Below are 21,787 nucleotides of genomic sequence, written 5' to 3'. Positions count from 1 at the left end.
TTACATCATCGGAAAGGCTGTAGAATTGCAGGCTGGGTTTCTTACAGGGAATCCCTACTGAGCAAGAGGAAGCAATATACTGTTGAAGAAATATTCATAAACAAATTGAAGGGATCATTTAAGGGGGAACCCTACAAGCTAAGGTGGCCAAGTTGCTTGCAGGGAACTGGCAGTTCTTTCCTTTTCTATAAACTGAAGTTTTCTTGGAATGTGAAATCAAGAATTACCAACTGGGCAGCAGCCAAGATGATATTTTCCCTGCTAGGAAAGGGCCTGAGCTATATTAGACTCTCCCATTAGCCACACCCAAAAAGTCCTGGTGAGAGGCAAGAGTTGAGGCTTTACCTAAGACACTACCTTTGTAAGACAGCAGTTTCTTAGGGGCTGCTTTGAAGTAGCCGTACCCATCCTGTATCCTAAGAGTCTCGAGTTGGGCAGACTTCATTGCAGACTTTTAAAACTGGGGGAGAGGGTGGGGGAGAGGTGGTATTCGTTTCTAATTCTGAATATTTCTTCCAACTCTAAGTACCATAAAATCATGGTAATTTTTCAAATGAATCCCTAGTTTATCAAGTAGCATAGAACCTGGCCTGCATCTGAGCTCACCATTTCCCAAGTTCATTTGGGGAAAATATTTTACAATTTTCTTTTTGCTGTTTTCCCTTGTTTGCATGTCTTTATGGACACAGGTTTGTTTGTTTTGTTTTTTGTGTGCCTACTCTAATAATAAAAGTTGCTTAAGAAAACCCCACTTATGCTTTTACTCCCTCAGAAAAAAGGCTTTATTAAAAATTGTTCTTTGCACAATATTTTTTCATACTTAATATGCACCTTCACCCATCCCTAGAACAAATAAAACCAACAACTCTGGCAATTTTACAGGGGTCTAATTTCCAAATTTTTAATTACCATAAAATCTTCTCATCTAAATAAAGTGTATTTAAATAATTCAATTGATTGCTCAATTGTTTCTTCCACATGGAAACATAATTTTTTGGCATTTTATTTCTAATGTTTTTATCATTTTCTTCCACTTCCTCCCTACCCCAAAAGTCACCCCTCACATGAAATTGACTGAATAGTCTAGATATTCTGTGGGCATCCTCTCATCTTATTTATATTATCTAACCCTAAGTAATATGTGCTATTCCTGTGACTGTGTCCACAAGGCTATATGTAACCCGGAGAGTAAGAATTGGTTTTGCTTTATGCTTCTTTTTATACAGTCCAGTGTTACAATTTCTTATTTTCCATTTGCCCCCTACTTTGGTATTGAACAGTTTACTTCTGTCACTCTGTGAGAAAATGTATATATAAACAAATTTGCCATTACAGACATGCTCTCTTGGTGATTTCTTTATTTTGGTGCATTGTAGTTTACAAAAAGTGCAATCAGAAAGAATATATTGAACTTTTTTTAAGATCATTTATGATTAAGACAAAGTTCTAAAGAAATCAAGGTCATATTGTGAGATCCAATTAGTTTTTTTTTGGTTTATAGCAAAACATTATAAACCCTCACTCTTCAAACTCATCTAAAATATTAAATTCGCTGGACACGTGGAGGGTAGGAGGAGGAAGATAAAGGCAAAGAGAAGAGAGGAGAATGAATGGATCTGTGATAATCATTGCCGTTACTGGGAAATATAAACTGCATGCCCTACTAATAGTAGTGCAGTTTAATCATTATCATAAAGCAAAGTGTGGCAATATTAGGCCTGAATGAAAAATTAGTTAAAAAATGAGCACGGGTATTGTAATACTCATTATCACTATAGAAAATGTCTATTAAATTTTTCTATGTGCAAAACAAAGCATGATAATGCTGTCAGAGTGAGGAGGGTACAGGGATCCTAGACGCTGACTTGGGGAGGTTTTCCATTGAGAGTATAGAACTGTCTCCATCGAAGAGGAAAGGAACAAAGGTTGGTTATCCATAGTACAGAACGGGAAAGCGACATGAGGGATGAAAAAGAAGATTTTGGCTCAAATGGAGAACAGTGAATTAGAACCACCAGGCACATATCCTAGGAGAAGAAAATCATCTTTATAGTGATTAAGAACTTGGACTCTGGTGTTAGAACTGACTCCTAGTGCGATTTTAGGCAAATTATCAACAGCTGGACATCAGTTTCCTCATCTGAAAATGGGGGATGATAATAGAACCCACATTGTAGTGTTATTATGTGGGTTAAATAAGTGCCTAACAGGTAATAAATATAATAAATGTAAATGTTGTCATTATTGTTAGGGCAGGTGATCAGAAGTCTTCCCATTGATAGAATGCAGGAAGGAGTCAAGCCAGTTTCCTTTTCAGTCAAGTAAGCAAATCAATCCTTGCCACTTGCCTCACCAGGATGTGGTATGTGCTTCCCTGCAACTCTCCAAATGACTCCTTGTTTCCCTGTCCCAGTTTCTCAGACGGCAGTTGGCTGGGATGGACACACCATCCAGCTGGAGAGGCAGGTCCTGCTTACTGCCCTTCTTTCCCCTTTTGTTACTGGTGACAAGAGACTTGGAGGCAGAGAAAGAAAAGAATGCTCCAAAGATGACCTGTTGCTCCCATCTCTTCCTGATCCATTTATGTCTGAGAGAAATATTTGCCCTTGGCTACGTGCTGTTTCCCACTCTGAGTCATGCCTCTTCCTTTCTCTCGTCATTCTCCCCTCCTACCTTTTCCTATAATGGCAAAACGACTTCTCCAGCTGTGCAGCCAAGCTGAGCGATCTAACACATCCAAGAGCAGGCAGATAGGTGTCCCTGTCCTATTTTTAGATAATTGTTTAAGTGGTGTCCTCTGATTCCTCTGACTGCTGCATGGTCTCCTTCCTTCGCCACAGACACATGGCAACAGTCAAGAACACGGAGAGGCAAGGTCAGAGAGATGCAAATCGTCACAAGTTATACTTTAGCTTTCGTTTTAAGTTTTGACCTTCTGCGCTGTTTAATTTAGGGCACATGGTTCCAGCTGAGCCCCCTCCCCTCACCAGGAACCTTTCACTCAATAAAACAAAAGCCCTCCCCGCCCCCCTTGTTTTTGGTGTGTGGAGCAAGAGAAAAGAATTTAGCTGATTTCAACTCCCTCCACACCTGGTCAATTTCCTTTGCCCCCTTCACTAGGGATTTGGGACAGGGAGGTCCAAAAGCAAAGCTTTGAAGAATGGAAAGCGCGTGTCACTGGGACCTCTTGCTTTCTAGTTTTTGCCCCAGCTTTCTCTTTACTGATGTCTCTTTTAATCATGACAGTATGGTGTTGTCATGGTTTCAGGGCCCTAATGCTTGGGTCCCTTTTGTAGTTTTCAATACCCTCTTCTCTCAGCCTCTAAAATAATAGATGATGTTAATAAATGGAAATGTTATCCACTCAAGGGTATTTTCACCTAAACGAGTACCCCCATGGATGGCATAATTTCAGATATAGATCAAAGAAGCTGAGGGTGGTTAAAAAAAATGTTTAAAAATACATTAAAGGGGCAGTGTGATGGTGGCTCAGTGGCAGAATGCTCGCCTGCCATGCTGGAGGTCCGAGTTCGATTCCCAGTTCCTATCCATGCACAAAAATAATAATAAATACATAAATAAAAAACTAACAGAATTACTACAGTTCAAGGAGACAGATTTAGAGCAGTGCGACTTGTGGCTCAGAGGCAGAATTCTCACCTGCCATGCTGGAGGCTCAGATTCAATTCCCTGTGCCCGCCCATGCAAAAAGAACCCGGAATACATTACAGGGCTGCCTTCTTTTGTTCATTATGCAATTTTGGGATGGATAAGGAGAGGAATTGGGATGATTAGATTATGAAAGCCCAAATCATTTTTATTTCTAAAAAATTTAACCTGCTCTTATTCTCTGTTCCTTCCTCCTCCCACTCTACCTGCCTCTCCCACACCCTCATACATACCTTGAAAGGAGGAAATATACCAAATCCTGATTTATGAGAAATCATATTAGTGGTGGTAATTTTTCTTTGCAGTTTTGCTATTATTTTTAGTTTGTTTATTTCTAAATGTGAAATCCCATAAATATTCTGTAAACTCTTGTTATCTTGAACACATACGGAAATGATAAAGTTGCAAGTTAAGGAAGCTGAGTCATTATTTGTTTGTTTTCTTTACTATGCTATTTAGTTTGCTTTCAGATTCAAAAGAGAATATGTATGGAACTGTATTTTCTAATATGTGAAACCCTATATAAACAATGTTTATTATAAATTTCAAAAAGGGAAATAGAATAGTAAAAGAAATTCCAACATTCTAAAATGTCTTAAAATATATTTCCAAACAAATATTAGGGTTTCCTTCTCCTAAAATATGAAAATATGTTTCAGGTAAGAAGAAAATTGAGATTAAAGATAGGTAATATCCCAAAGGTCAAAATATACCTGATCTGCTTTATCTATCTTTAAGCTTTCCCAATTTAATGATTCCTGAGTGGAAAAATGGTTAGAAGAAAAATTTCATTAGAGTCAAATCTACTTCAAACCTCTCTTGCAAGTGAAGAAAAATCTGAAGTCAAAATGTGACCCCCAGGCCTAATTCTGCAAATATCCCGAGGTTTTTTCTTCATTATTCTTTCGTAGACCCGTTCATTGAGAAAATGTTGGTTGAGAACCCATGGCGGGGCACCATTTCAGAATTCCAGGAAACAGTGATGAAGTCCTGTTTTTTGGTCCTCAAAGACCGAACTTGCAGTCTAGTGGGGTTAGTTAAATATGGTTGGTTTTACGGTATGGTAAGTGATAGCAGGAGTTTGGTATAAGGTTTTATTTGAAGACACAGATGAAGTACTACCTGTGAGAAAAGTGTGAAGGGTTGGTTTGGGAGGGCTTTCCAAAGGAAGTGAGGTCTGAGTGGAGTTTTGGAAATAGGTAGAGGCCAGATAAGAGAATGGTTGGCGTGGGGGCAGCGGGAAGCAGTGTACGTAGGAGTGATACAGACAGGTCACAAAGCTGCAGAAGAGAGTTGCTAAAGAAGAGGGTTGATAAATAAGGCTTTATATGCAGGCTCAAGAGTTTGAATTTTATTCTAAGAACAATCATGTAATAGTTGTTTTTATGCAGAGAAATGAATGAATGGCAATCTGGATATGATCTTTTTTTTTTATTTAACAGAGAAAGATGGATTGGAGATCATATTGAAAGCTATATGAAGTAAGATTAGTTAGGAGGCTGTGGCAATGTGCTTGGCAAAAGATGAAGATGGTGATGCTTATGGTGGGATAGCAGCGATTCTGGTACAACTCTCCAAATAAAATAAATTTTAATTAATTTAAAATGTAGAGTAACACAATATTTTTGTAGAAAATGTCACAGTAATAAAGACTTAGAGCCGTTAAAAATTTAGTGATCCCTGTCCTGAAAAATCAGAGCTATATTGACAGTCCAACAATCAAATGAAGAGTGAAAAGGGCATGCATTAATTGTTTATTTATAGCCCAGGAAACCTCTATTTGATTTTTGTAAAATTCCTGAACCGAGCAGTTACATTGGTTTGCATATATACAACCAAAGCTTCATCTTATTGAGTCACAGAAAACAGTGAGATGAGAAGCTCCTTAGCAGTCATTTAGTCCACTCCTTACACTAAAGATAAGAAAACAGATCCAGGGATTAAATAATTTGTTCAGTGATGGCTATGCTGAGATCTGAATTCAGATGCTGAATCCAAGGTGGGGCTCTTTTCACTACACTCCAACAGCGTCCCAAGAAAGGGAAAGCTCATTACAATAAATGAGCTAGACTTAACAGACATTTATAGGACACAACACCCCACAACCTTTTTCTCAAGTGCTCATGGATCATTCTCAAAGATAGACCATATGCTGGGTCACAAAGCAAGTCTCAACAAATTTAAAAAGACTGAAATCATACACAACACTTTCTCAGATCATAAAGGAATGAAGTTGGAAATCAACAATAGGCAGAGTGCCAGAAAATTCACAAATACGTGGAGGCTCAACAACACACTCTTAAACAACCAGTGGGTCAAGGAAGAAATTAGAAGAGAAATTAGTAAATATCTCGAAGCGAATGAAAACGAAAACACAACATATCAAAACCTATGGGATGCAGGAAAGGCAGTGCTAAGAGGGAAATTTATTGCCCTAAATGCCTATATCAGAAAAGAATAAAGGGCAAAAATTCTGGAATTAACTGTCTACTTGGAAGAACTGGAGAAAGAACAGCAAACTAACCCCAAAGCAAGCAAAAGGAAAGAAATAACAAAGATTAGAGCAGAAATAAATGAAATTGAGAACATGAAAACAATAGAGAATATCAATAAGACCAGAAGTTGGTTCTATGAGAAAATCAACAAGATTGATGGGCCCTTGGCAAGATTGACAAAAAGAAAAAGAGAGAGGATGCAAATAAATAAGATCAGAAATGGAAGAGGAGACATAACCACTGACCCCACAGAAATAAAGGAGGTAATAACAGGATACTATGAACAACTTTATGCTAATAAATACAACAATGTAGATGAAATGGACAGGTTCCTAGAAAGGCATGAACAACCAACTTTGACTCAAGAAGACATAGATGACCTCAACAAACCAATCACAAGTAAAGAAATTGAATCAGTCATTCAAAAGTTTCCCAAAAAGAAAAGTCCAGGACCAGACAGCTTCACATGTAAATTCTACCAAACATTCCAGAAAGAATTAGTACCAACCCTGCTCAAACTCTTCAAAAAAATTGAAGTGGAGGGAAAGCTACCTAATTCATTCTATGAACCCAACATCACCCTCATACCAAAACCAGGCAAAGATATTACAAAAAAAAGAAAACGACAGACCAATGTCTCTAATGAATATAGATGCAAAAATCCTCAACAAAATTCTAGCAAATCGAATCCAGCAACACATTAAAAGAATTATACATCATGACCAAGTAGGATTCATCCCAGGTATGCAAGGATGGTTCAACATAAGAAAATCAATTAATGTAATACACCATATCAACAAATCAAAGCATAAAAATCACATGATCATCTCAATTGATGCAGAGAAGGCATTTGACAAGATTCAACATCCTTTCCTGTTGAAAACACTTCAAAGGATAGGAATACAAGGGAACTTCCTTAAAATGATAAAGGGAATATATGGAAAACCCACAGCTAATATCATCCTCAATGGGGAAAAGTTGAAAACTTTCCCCCTAAGATCAGGAACAAGACAAGGATGTTCACTATCAACACTATTATTCAACATCGTGTTGGAAGCTCTAGCCAGAGCAATTAGACAAGAAAAAGAAATACAAGGCATCAAAATTGGAAAGGAAGAAGTAAAACTATCACTGTTTGCAGATGATATGATACTATACGTCAAAAACCCTGAAAAATCCACAGCAAAACTACTAGAGCTAATAAATGAGTACAGCAAAGTAGCAGGTTACAAGATCAACATTCAAAAATCTGTAGTGTTTCTATACACTAGCAATGAACAAGCTGAGGGGGAAATCAAGAAACAAATCCCATTTACAATTGCAACTAAAAGAATAAAATACTTAGGAATAAATTTAACTAAAGAGACAAAGAAAACTACAAAAAACTGTTAAAAGAAATCACAGAAGACCTAAATAGATGGAAGGGCATACCATGCTCATGGATTGGAAGACTAAATATAGTTAAGATGTCAATTCTACCTAAATTGATTTACAGATTCAACGCAATACCAATCAAAATCCCAACAACTTATTTTTCAGAAATAGAAAAACCAATAAGCAAATTTATCTAGAAGGGCAGGGTGCCCCGAATTGCTAAAAGAATCTTGAGGAAAAAAAACGAAGCTGGAAGTCTCACGCTGCCGGACTTTAAGGCATATTATGAAGCCACAGTGGTCAAAACAGCATGGTACTGGCATAAAGATAGATATATCGACCAATGGAATCGAATAGAGTGCTCAGATATAGACCCTCTCATCTATGGACATTTGATCTTTGATAAGGCAGTCAAGCCAACTCACCTGGGACAGAACACTCTCTTCAATAAATGGTGCCTAGAGAACTGGATATCCATATGCAAAAGAATGAAAGAGGACCTGTATCTTCACACCCTATACAAAAGTTAACTCAAAATGGATCAAAGATCTAAACATTAGGTCTAAGACCATAAAACAGAGGAAAATGTAGGGAGATATCTTATGAAACTTACAATTGGAGGCAGTTTTATGGCCCTTAAACCTAAAGCAAGAGCACTGAAGAAAGAAATAAATGGGAACTCCTCAAAATTAAACACTTTTGTGCATCAAAGAACTTCATCAAGAAAGTAGAAAGACAGCCTACACAATGGGAGACAATATTTGGAAATGACATATCAGTTAAAGGTCTAGTATCCAGAATTTATAAAGAGATTGTTCAACTCAACAACAAAAAGACAGCCAACCCAATTACAAAATGGGAAAAAGACTTGAACAGACACCTCTCAGAAGAGGAAATACAAATGGCCAAAAGGCACATGAAGAGATGCTCAATGTCCCTGGCCATTAGAGAAATGCAAATCAAAACCACAATGAAATATCATCTCACACCCACCCGAATGGCCATTATCAACAAAACAAAAAATGACAAGTGCTGGAGAGGATACGGAGAAAGAGGCACACTTATCCACTGTTGGTGGGAATGTCAAATGGTGCAACCACTGTGGAAGGCAGTTTGGCGGTTCCTCAAAAAACTGAATATAGAATTGCCATACGACCCAGCAATACCGTTGCTAGGTATCTACTCAGAGGACTTAAGGGCAAAGACACAAATGGACATTTGCACACCAATGTTTATAGCAGCATTATTTACAATTGCAAAGAGATGGAAACAGCCAAAATGTCCATCATCAGACGAGTGGCTAAACAAACTGTGGTATATACATACGATGAAATATTATGCAGCTTTAAGACAGAATAAACTTATGAAGCATGTAATAACATGGAGGACCTAGAGAATATTATGCTGAGTGAGACTAGCCAAAAACTAAAGGACAAATACTGTATGGTCCCACTGATGTGAACTGACATTAGAGAATAAACTTGGAATATGTCATTGGTAACAGAGACCATCAGGAGATAGAAATAGGGTAAGATAATGGGTAATTGGAGGTGAAGGGATACAGACTGTGCAACAGGACTGGATACAAAAACTCAGAAATGGACAGCACAATACTACCTAATTGTAATATAATTATGTTAAAACACCGAATGAAGCTGCATCTGAGATATAGTTTTTTTATTTTTTTAAATTTTTATTTCTTTCTCTCTATTATCGTTTTATTTCTTTTTGTTGTCTTTTTATTTCTTTTTCTAAATCGATGCAAATGTACTAAGAAATGATGAATATGCATCTATGTGATGATATTGGGAATTACTCATTGTATATGTAGAATGGAATGATTTCTAAATGTTGTTAGTTAATTTTTTAATTAATAAAAAACAAAAAAGAAAGGCATTAAAATAAATTAATAGGATGTGAATGACTATCAAAAAGGGTGACTTTTAAAGTTCTTCAAAACTATAAAGAAATTTAAAAAAACCTAACACCTGCTTTACTATTAAATGTTGGTCATTTTCCCAGATTCACAAGAGGAAAATCTATGCCAACATCAGCAACTGGTTTTCACATACTTACTTTCCAAAAATAATTTTGGATTCTAGTCTGGGTTCATGGTACAGGTATCCGAGTACATGTGATTTATATTGTTATTTCTCATTTAAAAAATAAGACAGAAACATCAGTTTATTTAGGATTAGCAAGAAGAGGCTTTACTTCATGAAGATGATAAAGTATGGTGGGTTTGTGAAAAAGCTATTCCATATTTAGCTTGATAGAAATGATAGAAAAATTTATATGGAACTTCCTTAAGTGTTGTGGAAACAGAATTAAATGCCCAATCTCATAATCTTTCACAAAACATTCCTGAATTAGTAATAACTCATATTGTGTATTATGAGTTTTTGATAAGGTAAAAATTAGTTTGAAAGGTTCTTATTGAAGAGTTCTGTACTTAATTAAAAAAAGCATTCAACACGTTTTATGGGCTTTTACAAAGTTTATTATGGATACTGAAGAAGTCTCATTGCCCCTCACTGACCCCCAGTTAAAAAAACCAACATGTTTATTAACGAAACCTGAACCCACTTGGTACAAAATTTGAGTCTTAGAGATAAAATAGTTAATGGCAAATCTCAATATAAATCCATTTTGAAAGTAATCAATACTGTTCAGAAATAGGGAAATCATATGTATCCTTGTTAAAAATTAAAAGCTTTTAAACTATGACTATGTGTACTTTAAAACAAACAGCCTATAGCTGATTGAAAAGATAGTTCATGAATTATTAAAATAAATATTTGATTAATCAAATAATTTTGGCCCATCAACATATCCAAACATTCTTAGACAACATTTAAAACACAAGGTGTAACTATAAAGTCATGAGACTGACTGACTTCTTTAACTGGCACAATAGACTCTAGATAGCCTAATGAGTGGTAGTTCTTTAAGGTAATAATCACGAGAGTCTTTTCCATGGGCAATGGCCTAAAGTGACTTTGAAATTTCTCTTTCGTATCTCCCTTCAGGAGGATGAGTTTCATAATTTAATTATATATTCGCTTTGGTCCCCAGTAGCATTCCAGTTCAATTATCCTTTATAGTCACTGGTTCTGGTAATTTTGAAAATTAAATTATTCTTTACTCAGTGAAGATTTGTCACCAACGAGGATATTCAAAGGAATGTTAATTCAGGTTCTGACAGTAAATCTGAAATTTGAGGACTGCACACTTTTAAGATGTATACATTGTAGTAAATTTGTTTAAAAACCACTTCCCTCATAGACATTTTTGGTATGCACCCATCATTTTGGAATAATGGGGTTCTTAAAACAACAGTGACTCATAACATTGAAAAAGGACTCTATACTTAAAAAATTGATAGAATAATTTTATACCGTGTTACAAAACTCATGTTACACAGCATCTTCAAAGTTTATAGCTGTTAGTTTTTAATTTATACATATAGTTCAGTAGCATGGATCCATAAAAAACTAACAACGCTCCTATAAGCCTCCCTACATGAATCACGGCAGCTTAAATTGTACTCAAGTGCCAGAAGTAGTTTTTATTATAAAATGTTATTAAATAGCACCAAAATTACTTGATAGTAAAGTGAAACATTAATAAGAATGTAGAATACAGGTTTACTTTTTAACTGCAAGAGAGAAAGCTTCTCCTAGACTAAGTATCAATTAGATATGGATTATTTTAAGATTACGACCAGACATACATCACTCATAAATTATTTTAAGATTTTGCTTGGAAAAATTAGAAAGAAAAGCACTGTATATCAGTCTTTTACATTCTTTTCCAAAATAAGATATATATGTTTACATAATCAAGACAGTGCAATCTCATGAATGTGGGAGATATATTTACTCATTTTATATATTAGTTCAATAAGAAAACAAATATAATTAAAAGTGCTTTAAAGCAATCTGATTAGAGCAACATTTACATTAAGTACAAAATATACATTAAAATGAACATTTTGTTAAATAGCTCTGTAGGTTAACAATACCTTATTTAAAGGACAACATTTTCATGAATCTATTTTCACATTTATTCATTTTTTTATAAAGAATAATTACTATTCCAACTGAGTGCTTCTATTACTGAGTACTATTTCTAAGATATTTATATATTCTATCTCTAAGTATCCCTCAAAATTTATCTGTAAAGGTAATTTAAAAAGTACTATTCCCCATGTAAAAAGATAAGAAATCTTGTTTTTATTAACAATTGTACACAAAAATATTGTAGGATGTTGAGAGAAATGTCAATTGGCCATTATAGATTCATCATTATAAGATTTATACTTTTGTACCAGAGCAAAAATTGTCTGCCTTTAAAATTAAGTGTTGCCAACCTACTTGTTACAAAGTTAGATAAGAAACCCTTGGCTATTCACTATAAACGATTATTTGAAAAGATCCGCCAATAAAAATATCTAAACACGGCTGTCCATCTTAATAGTTTTCTTAATTAGAACAGTTGGGAAATGAACAGAACAGTAGTGCTTCTATGATATAACAACAAACAAGTATTACAGTTTCCAAATCCTCAGACCTGGTGTCGGAGCGTTCAGTCGTGGCTCAGCTGTAGGCTGGCAGAAGAGAAAATGCGCCCTACGCTCACACACACCGGGGCAATGGCAATATCTGTCACACTCTTCCATATTGTCTGTACTGAAGGCAGGACCATTAGGCAGGTCTTTACAAAAGGCATTAGAATCCTGGAATGGAGGAAGAGATGTGTAAGGATCATTAACGTTATCAAATAAAGACACTGACTCTTTTTTGGGGTTGGGGGGGAGGGTGCATGGTCTGGGACTCGAACCGGGTCTCCTGCATGGAGGGTGAGCATTCTCACCCTAAAGACACTGACTCTTGTACATGCATGAATAGATATAATGACTTAATTCACTTCAATTTAGTTGAATGTTTGAAACAAACAAACGAACAGTTACCCCCATGGTGATAAGATGCACAAAAAGAAATGTGGCTTTAAAAATAAACAGGCACATCTATGGTAAATACTAATATTCTGTCTACTGGTGGCATACTACCTAAAACAGTAAAACAAAACTAAATGATGACAATGAATTTACTACTTGCTCCTTCCCCTAACTTTTAAACTGCCTAACTCTTAGTATTTCCCTGAAGTTCTACTTCCTGGTAGCTTCTCCTGTTGAATTTTTCCACTTCTGTCCCCCCACCTTGGACCAAGCTGGGTTGGGTCCTCTTTTTTTTGTGCTTCCAAAATACTGGAACAGACTCTTAACCTCAAATTGAAAAAAAAAAAGGGTATCATGAATAGATGTTTATATTCCTGTCTTTCCTACAAGAAGGTATACTCTTTCACTGAGGGAATCATTTACCCTTCGTAAATATAGGAACTGAAATGAATTTTCCATTCCATTCCATTTTATTTTAATAATTTCTCATTGTAATTATCAACACTGAAAGGGGCTGTGCAATGTAGTTAAAAGAGCCTTGCATTTTATGTCAGAACTCTTAAACAAGAAAAACTATGTTATTGTGAAATTATTTTTTCAATATGCCTTTTCCTAAGGTAATTACATGTATTTATCTTGCCTGGCCTGGTTAATTTTCTATGTAATCCTCTTAATAATGCTCTCTGTTATAATAGTGCTCTTTGAACACAAAAATATTTGTGATTTTTCAGGCAGTGATGGTGGCCTCAATGGAATCTTGTTTGGACGGGCACAAAAAGGTAAGTCTCATTTTCTTGGTTTGCTATTAAAATGTGATGTTAATAAAAGCTTGTTGAACTTAGCCCAAAGTGAAGGGAAGATCTGGCAACTGTCTAACTGATTTACTTTTAATACTACATTATTCATATTACTGTGTACATATATTTGTCTTATGTTTTGTACAAGTGCTAAGTATTTTAAGAAATTTTATAGGAAAATAAATTACTGGGCATTTCAGAGCTGAACACTCTGAACAGAATCCTGAAGGATGGGTACATTTTTTTTAATTTTTGGCATGGACATGAGAATTTTGCCCCTGAGCCATCATTGCACCACCCATGGACGGCCACTTTTGACTTCTTATCTCATTATGTTTCTCACCTCATGTGTGGTCTTGGGCAAATCATTACAAGTTCAAGTGAGAATAGGAAATCTTACAGATTGCTATGAGGAGCAACACTTATAAGGTACCCTTGAAATGTCCAGGGATGCCATCATTATAATGAACAATAAGTACATCTATTTTGAAATCAGAATATATAATAAAAATAATTATAACAGAGTAAACACACATTGACAAATCGATGTACTATGAGACTGAAGTTTAGACCAGTATGTTTCATAACCAAATCCACTTCACCAAGAATCTATATACTTTCCATTGTTCCTTAAACTAAGAACTTTTCCATCCCCATAACTCTGTGGGTCTCCATGTCTTAAAAGGGAATTAAGCCCAGGACAAAAGTGGATTTTCCAGTTCATCAAAGTGTAGCTGTCCACATTTGAGGACTTAAATTCACAGTATAAGGTAAACTCATTTTAATTTGATTTTCTTTAAGTGGTAGTTTTCCCACTTTGGATTAGAAAATCCAAGGAAATCCAAGGATCCTCTAACATAAAATTTAAATTGTCTCAATATCCCAAATGTTTTTCCTTTGGAAGCTCCAGACAATTTGAACTGACCCAAAACTTGGTTGAGGCTCAATGTGGCCAACCAAACACTTCCTAAATAAATCTTATAATCTATAATTATATATTCCTCCATTGGATAATAAAGACCTTAGGAGAGAGATTTTTCTTTTAAGTGTCATGCAAATTGAATTGCCATAGCAATTTGTTATATTAAAAATGTTGCCTTCTACAATGAGGTTGCTACTACTGCATATCCATCAGATGGACATCTGTTTGAATTGCAATCCAGCTCAAAACGAGAAGTGTGGGAGCTTTAGCCACATTTCTTTGGTATGACCCACTTATGACCAATAATATGCAATTACCAAGCACTGACTCTTATTCTGACTGTGGTATAGGAACAAATCAGTTCACTGGTTTCTATATGGCCTGTTCTTTTTATGGGCCTATTCTTTTTTAAACTCAGAATCATTGTGATGTTGTGAATTGGTTCTCATTATTGTATATTTTCATAGCTTTGGTCATCAATTACTTGGTAAAATAATAAACAACCTCTCTTGACCTCAGCAGAAACAAAAAATAAAACCCCAAAAGGCAAATGGGTTTGGTCTTCTATAAGATCTTTCCCTGACCTGGTCTTATCGTGTCATGGGAATGTAATCCATTAATCATAAACTTATTTTATCAAGTCATAAACTAACTTTAGCATTATTATTATTTTTTGATTCCCACTATTTATAATCACAACTGCCTAATGACAAACATATGGCAGTTAAATATTAAAATCCCTCACGAACATAATTTGAAACATAAGCTGAAGTTAAATAATACATTTTATGTGGCTAAAAAAGAAGTAGTTTGATGATTCACCAATGCAAGCACTGTACAAAAAAACACTTTGGTTCTAGGGGAGCCAGGTGGAGAGAAACATCATTTGATTAGTGACAGTTTTACATCTTTCCACCATTTAGTAAATGAAAAATGTTTGCCCCTCAATTCTTCCACAAGTGCTTTAGAAAAGCCCAGCTTTATTGACTATAAATATGGCACTTTATATTTCCAAATAGCTTTATAGCCAATATTTCACAACATGCTGCTAGTCACTTGATTTCTCGCATTTTTGAAAATGGAAAAACTAATACAGAGGTTAGCTGACTGATTAACTAGGAACCCAAAATTTTATATGCTGATTTAAGCATCTTAAAAAAAAAAGAGTGCTAATGTCAGAAAAAGAGATTACATGTACATCTGACAAAATTACAGGATCTTTGTGGATATGCTCATGTATAAAGGCAAACATTTTTATATCTCTGACAGTCATTTGGCACATGCAACATAATTTAGTTGTTTGCAATCTTTAGTGTGATCAAGTTCAATTGGTGTTGTTTATCCTTTACTTGTTTGGCAAATTTTTATTTCTCCTTTAATAGATTTTTCAGACACTGTCACTATAGAGCCTTCCCTGATCTTCCCTCATCAGAGTAAACTCTGTTTTCTTCAGTATTACCTCTGTATCTAGCCAGCGGCATGGACGTGCTGTAAGCTGAAGGCTGATCCTACCTCATATTCTTCTTGGGCCCAGACCCAGTACAAGCTAAGCACTCAATAAATTTTGTTTGATGAACCAACTAGCCAGCTAACTAGCTAAAGAAATTAAAATTCTGATGATAAAGAGGAATGAAGAATAATCTAGTAACTTTTAACAATGAATACTGAGCTTGTGTTAGGTGTGTCAATACTAACTAAAGTAATGAAAAAAAAGACATGGTGGCATCGAGGGTTATACATGTCACCCAAACTTCCCCAAAGCACCAGCCTGACAGTGCTGTAACTGTTGCAATAATAGGGATGATCTGAATGTTCTTCTTGGAATAAAGGGGATACCTTTGAAAAACAACAGCAATAACAACAATAAAAACACTTCTTGGTAAAATATGGAATTTTCCTTTCTAAAAAAATTTGTTCATGCTTAACAAAGTTTTGTGATACATTTTGGATGTGAATACAGTTAACTCAAAACCTTATTATTGTCCACTGAGTTTCCATATTTCTTTTCCCTTTAACTTGATGCCCACTCCCATTTGTGCTGGATCAAGTGAGAAAGTAATTTGGAGGCCTTCTCATTTCATTATCCCACTGCTTTAGTTTTCATTGATTTGTGCTGGGGAACCCTCACCTTAACTGTACACCTGGGCACCTCCTTTGGCCCCACCCTTGCCATTTGCTAGTTGGCCAGATAGAGGAGGGCTAGGTCTTCTCAGCGCTGCTTAACCAGGTCTACCATCCCTGACCTAGTAGTATTGTCGGTGGCAGTCTGCTTAGAGAGCACTCATTTTACCCCAAGCACAGGTAGTGACTGAATAAAAGGTGATGAAAGCAGTCAAGAGTCCTGCCCAGAACCACAGGCACAAGTCACAACGCCGCCTGAGTGAGCAGCCCATCAGGGGCAGGAAGCATGGCCTCCAGGTCTCCACCTCCACACTGGCTCAGTCTTCTGTATCCGAGGGAAAATCACACCCTACGAGAGAGGGTCATACTTTCTTCTGTTTGAGCTCCCAACCCAACCTATTATTCTAAAGAAAGTACTCGGCCTTTCAAGTCCTTCCACTTCTGACTGAAGCCGCTCTTCCCCGGGCATTCCAGCCTGGGGGGAAGGAGAGGCCGGGGACAGGTGGAAAGACTATTCCTCCGTTTCAGAAAGCAGGTTCACCCCAGGTGCCCCTTCTCACCAGATATGCAGACAGCTGAGGGTGGCAAAGAGAATTCCCGCAGCGAAGGCCAGGGGAATCGCCAGGAACAACGTCAGGAACTTGTAGATCACGTATTTGCTGATTTCAAAGAGGGCATGGCTGCAGATCCACACTTTGTCCAAGGAGTGCGTAGACACCGGCTCGGCGATCACATCCTCGAAACCCAGCTGCAGAGACAAGACGCTGGGATCCAGATCTGTTATCCAACCTGCTCCCCCCGCCCCCCCGGAACCAGGAGCGCGCCAGGTGGGGGAAGAAAGAAGGGAGGACTTGACCAGGGTGTCAAGTCTTTTAGGGTCACGATGGGCGCACCGGTATTTGGCTAAGACTCCGGCAACGCCAGAGGCTCCGTGGTGGATGGGGCGGGGACGGGGGGGGGGGGGGAGGATGCAGGTCTCGGGGATTGACCGGTATTGGGGGTGGGGACGCGGGGGGGCCTACCCTCCCACCGAGCAGGGCCGCTCGGCGCCTCACCTGGAGATGCGAGTTGAGCCGATGAGGATCCCGGTCCATACCCAAGTCCGCGAACTTCTCGGGATCGCCGTAGTCGATGTCGCCGCTGTGGCGGCTGTACGCATCGTCCTCCACGAAGAGCTGGACGTCCGCCTTCTCGGTCTCCAGCCCCATCGCGGCGCTGGGTGCGCGACGCGACTCCGGGACCCGCGCGCCTTCCCGGGTCCTTTGCGCCCCGCCCCGCCCAGCCCGGCGTGTTCCGGGCGGCGGCCGCTTCCCGCTGCAGGCTCCAGCTCCCGGCGGCGGTTCCCGGCCCGAGCCCCGCCCCGGGGCCTGGGGAGGCGGGGGCCGGACGCAGCGGGCGGGGTGGCTTCTGTCCCGCCCTCTCCACCGCCCCTTCCTGGCCGGGTGCGCTGACAGCTTCTCACCGGTCGGGAGTGGAGGGAGTTGTGCCAAGGAGTCACATCCCCCCTCCCACCCCCCAAACCCCCGGCCCCCCAGGCGGGCGAAGCGCGTCACCAGGAAGAGGACCTGCCTGCTCTCCAAAGAGGAGTCGAAGGGCGTTCTGCATTACATTCCTAAACGCCCGGAACCTATGAGGCTTAAGAGCTGACAGGTTGTCCTAGGCAGGATGAACTTACTGGACGGAGGCAGCGTGGTGGTCAAGAGCGCAGGGGGAATAGAATCAGGTCGTCTGTGTTCACCTCCCGACTCCACCGCTTACCCTGTGTGGTTCCAGCTGCGGTACAGAAGCTCTCACAACCTCAGCGGCCTTGTAAAATGGAAGCAGTGGCACTTGCTTCATAGAGTTATGTGAAAATGAAATGAGTCGATTCGTATAAAACCCTTACCTAATACCTAACACATATTGTGACTAAAAAAATGCTGCTGCTGCTGCGGTGTGTGAGGAACCACACAGCACACCTGGTCAAAGGACCTCCCTTTGCCTGGGGACCCCGCACGAGCATCAGCTTTCCAAGTGCCCACACAATGTGTGGCCCTGCCCGAGCCACGGTGGGAATATAGAGTTGGGTGGGCGAGCCCCGGAGTCTAAGAGCATGCACCTTCAGACCCAGAAGGGAGATCTGATTTATTACTAAGTTTTTTAAATTTGCAGCTCTTATTTTTCCTTTGAATCAGGCCCTGTTGAGAGATTTCAGGCACCTCTGAGTTGCAGTCACATCTGCAGCCAACTTGGAGGAACCGTCTTATCAAAATATTGCATAAAGTCACATTGCAATAGGTGAAACCAGCTTGGGGATGACTCACTCATAAGCTTTCAGAAGGGAGGAGTTTGAGTGTTCATAAAGACTTTAGGATGTGATGGACTTACATATGTGTTTGGGGAGAAGGGGAACCCATTGAAAAATTTGCCAAATGCAAAATAATGGATACTAAGACTTGAGGAGTGCCAGAGCACTAAGACATAATAGGCACACAGCAAGTATTGCTTAATGAGTACTTCTGAGTATTTGGAAATCACTGTCCCCACGAAGTAGTCCCGCTGTGTGATCTGGATTTGAAGAATTACTTTTTTCTGAAAGAAAAAGACTATTTTAAAAATGATAATTACAAAAAGGAGCAAGAACTGAATTAGAAAAAATGTTTTGAAGTCAGAACAATTTTTAAAAATTAAAATTTACTTACTTCTACTGAGGCCTAAAGATGGGCCTTTTGGAGCACTGTAGTGTGACAGGTTTAGTCCAATGCTCAAAGCTTGTCTGCTCTCCTCAGGGGGCCACGCTTGCCTATTCACGTCTTTCTTACTTTCCCCATATTATTTTTATTCAAATAATTCCAAAGCAATAACTTAGAAATTCTCCCTACTGATTATTCTGTACCTCTCTACCTCCCCCATTCACCCAACCAGGTTGTGTCTCTTTGAGTGTTGGGACTCAAGTGTTTGTCACAATGAATAGAAGACATTACTCCTTTAAGGGAATCTGTAATATCAATTATTAGGAAATGGAAAGGAAGAGAGTATATAGCCAAATAAAATTGTATAATAATTTATTTCCCTTATTTTAATCTCATATTTTAAGATATTTAATCCAAAAACAGAAAGCCTTTCCCATAGTTAAAGAGTAGCTTTAATCAGTGGCTGAAAATCTGGCATCATCCTTCTTTGTCCCCAGATCACCTTTACATTTCCAATGTGATTTTTAAGATACTGGCAGCAGTTATCACAAATATTTGAGTCATTTTTTTCAGGCAACAGGGCTAGACCAAAAACAGCAAGAAATTAACATGCTCTTAACTAGACAGTTTAGATTATAGAAACGTTTGTAAAATGGTATTTATGCAGCAGTGCAACAGTGACTCAGTGGCAAGAACTCTCGCCTGCCGAGCTGGAGACTCGGGTTTAATTCCTGGAGCCTGCCCATGGCAAAAAAAAAAAAAAGATATTTATGAATAGGTGCCTGTGGTGACTTGGAAATATGTACCCAAAAAACATGTTCTTAAACCCAATCTACTCCTGTGGGTGTGAACTCTTGTAAATAGGACCTTTTGATGAGGTTACTGCAGTTAAGTTGTGCTCCAACTGAATCAGGATGGGTCTTAATTCTATCACTGAAGTCTTAATGGAAAGGCCACAGAGGGAGAGAAAAGATAGAGGGAGCAGCCAGAAGCTGAAAGTCAGTGGAACCTAGAAGAGAAAGGAGAAGCCAGGAAAGACTGCCATGTGCATTGCCAAGGACCAAGGATCACCGACAGCCAGTGCCAGAACACCACAGTCTTTAGAGAGAAAGCTTTGCTTTGATCATGCCTTGACATTTATTTCTTCTAGCCGTAAAACTGTGAGCAAATAAGTCCCTATTGTTTAAACCAACTCATTGCATGGTATTTGCTTTGGAAGCCAGGAAACTTAATCAGTGCCTCTTAAACCTAAGCCAAAAGAAACCCATCTAGATTTGTTGTATGAAGCATAGAACTTAAATGAGGAGGATTCATTTATTCATTCATTAATTTCCAAATTTTTGTCGTACAATCCCTTGCTCAACCCCTCCCCACGCCACCCCACAATGGATTTTGGCCTCAAAATGAGGTTCTTATTTTGATGAAATTTTTATCCATTTTATCATTTTAATACCATAAGATTTTCTGAGAGGAGCTATAAAATGATTCTGCTTATCCTAGTAGCTATAAAAATGATTCTGCTTATCCTGCTTAGAAAAATGTTAGCTATTGTGGTTGTTCTCAAGGAGTATAAACCAGAGTGATTCCATAACATGTGGTATCTTATCCCTACTAACTGGGCATGATCTATTGGAAAAGAGAGAAGAGAGGAGGTGGGTTGAAATTTAAATGGCTGAACACACTCTACTGTCTTCCAAACTTATAAGGATTATTTACTTATAAGTTACAGATTTTTATTGTCCTAAAATCATGGGGACTCAAAAACTTGATGATAAATCCTTACTGGTGCATCAATTTTCTGATTATCATCACTTCTGGCAAGGGGACTGACTTTCAGATGGAATATTAATAAATTTAAAGAATAACAACTTGGTGATAGATTAGAATTGGTGAGTAGGATAGCCTCTAAACATTTGTTGCTCTGTCAATATAAGTGTCCGAGAAAGAAGGTTATTTTTCTGTTTCATAGAAAAGTAAATGCTTTTAAAAATTTTTAAAAATCTCATTTTGTATCTTCAGTTTTATGATGAATCACAAATGAGTCACCTTTTTGTCTGCATAGCTTACATGCAGCTTTAGTCATTTTTTTCAAATTACTTTTATGCCACCTGGTTATTAACGGGAATGATGGTTTTTTGATCTCACCATTACAGTTTGATAATATTTGAAGCACTTGGATTATACTAGGGATTCTCCATGTTGGCACTATTGACATGCCGTGGGGGAGCTATCCTGTGCATCGTAGGATGTTTAACAGCATCCCTGGCCTTTACACAGTGGATACCAATAGCACTCTCAGGTCAACACCACCAGAAATGTCTTCAGACATTGACAAATATCCCTCTGGAAGAAGCATCCCCAGCCCTGACTGAGAGCTATTGAATTAGACACTGTTGAAACAGTTTTTCATGTTGGATGGGAAAAATTAAGTTCCAGCTATTCATTTCCAAACCCATATTTAAGAAATCTCAGAGTTGTAATCCCAATTTATCAGAAATACAGAAATTTTTGAAATTAAGTTTAAGGATATTTGTCTACCCTGTCAAATTTTTAGAACTCATTATCATTGATGAATTATAAATGTTTGACACAATGCTGATGCTAATGAAGTGATATTAAAACCCAGAGAACAAAAGGGGCAACTGACAAGCCCCATCTACCTTATTCTGCCTCCTCTCCTTTCCTCACACAGGTCCCATTATTTCATCACTTCTTGATGGGATTTATATCATATTCCAAATTCTAATAAGTGTGTGAGTCTGTTTCTGGGCTCACTT

At 38.2% G+C, this 21,787-nt stretch overlaps 1 protein-coding gene across 2 annotated transcripts; it reads right to left on the bottom strand.

Annotated features, from left to right (window-relative positions):
* Nucleotides 1–10,015: 10,015 nt before the first annotated feature.
* On the bottom strand, nucleotides 10,016–17,631 carry CAV2 (caveolin 2). 2 transcript variants are annotated; one of them, XM_077114827.1, is made up of 3 exons: nucleotides 17,394–17,626; nucleotides 16,899–17,086; nucleotides 10,016–12,276 (listed from the first exon to the last, which is right to left on the bottom strand). In XM_077114827.1, exons 1-3 carry the CDS (start codon nucleotides 17,544–17,546, stop codon nucleotides 12,126–12,128), a joined length of 492 nt encoding a protein of 163 aa, XP_076970942.1. In that variant the 5' UTR covers nucleotides 17,547–17,626; the 3' UTR covers nucleotides 10,016–12,125. The 2 variants fall into 2 exon arrangements, with proteins under 2 accessions (XP_076970942.1, XP_076970980.1); XM_077114865.1 differs by lacking the exon at nucleotides 16,899–17,086 and having other exon boundaries at nucleotides 17,394–17,631.
* Between the last annotated feature and the right edge of the window lie 4,156 nt (nucleotides 17,632–21,787).

The sequence above is a fragment of the Tamandua tetradactyla genome, chromosome 1 (genome assembly GCF_023851605.1).
Source record: "Tamandua tetradactyla isolate mTamTet1 chromosome 1, mTamTet1.pri, whole genome shotgun sequence".
In the NCBI taxonomy this organism is placed as follows: domain Eukaryota; kingdom Metazoa; phylum Chordata; class Mammalia; order Pilosa; family Myrmecophagidae; genus Tamandua; species Tamandua tetradactyla.
This window is presented reverse-complemented; position numbering and strand designations above follow the sequence as displayed.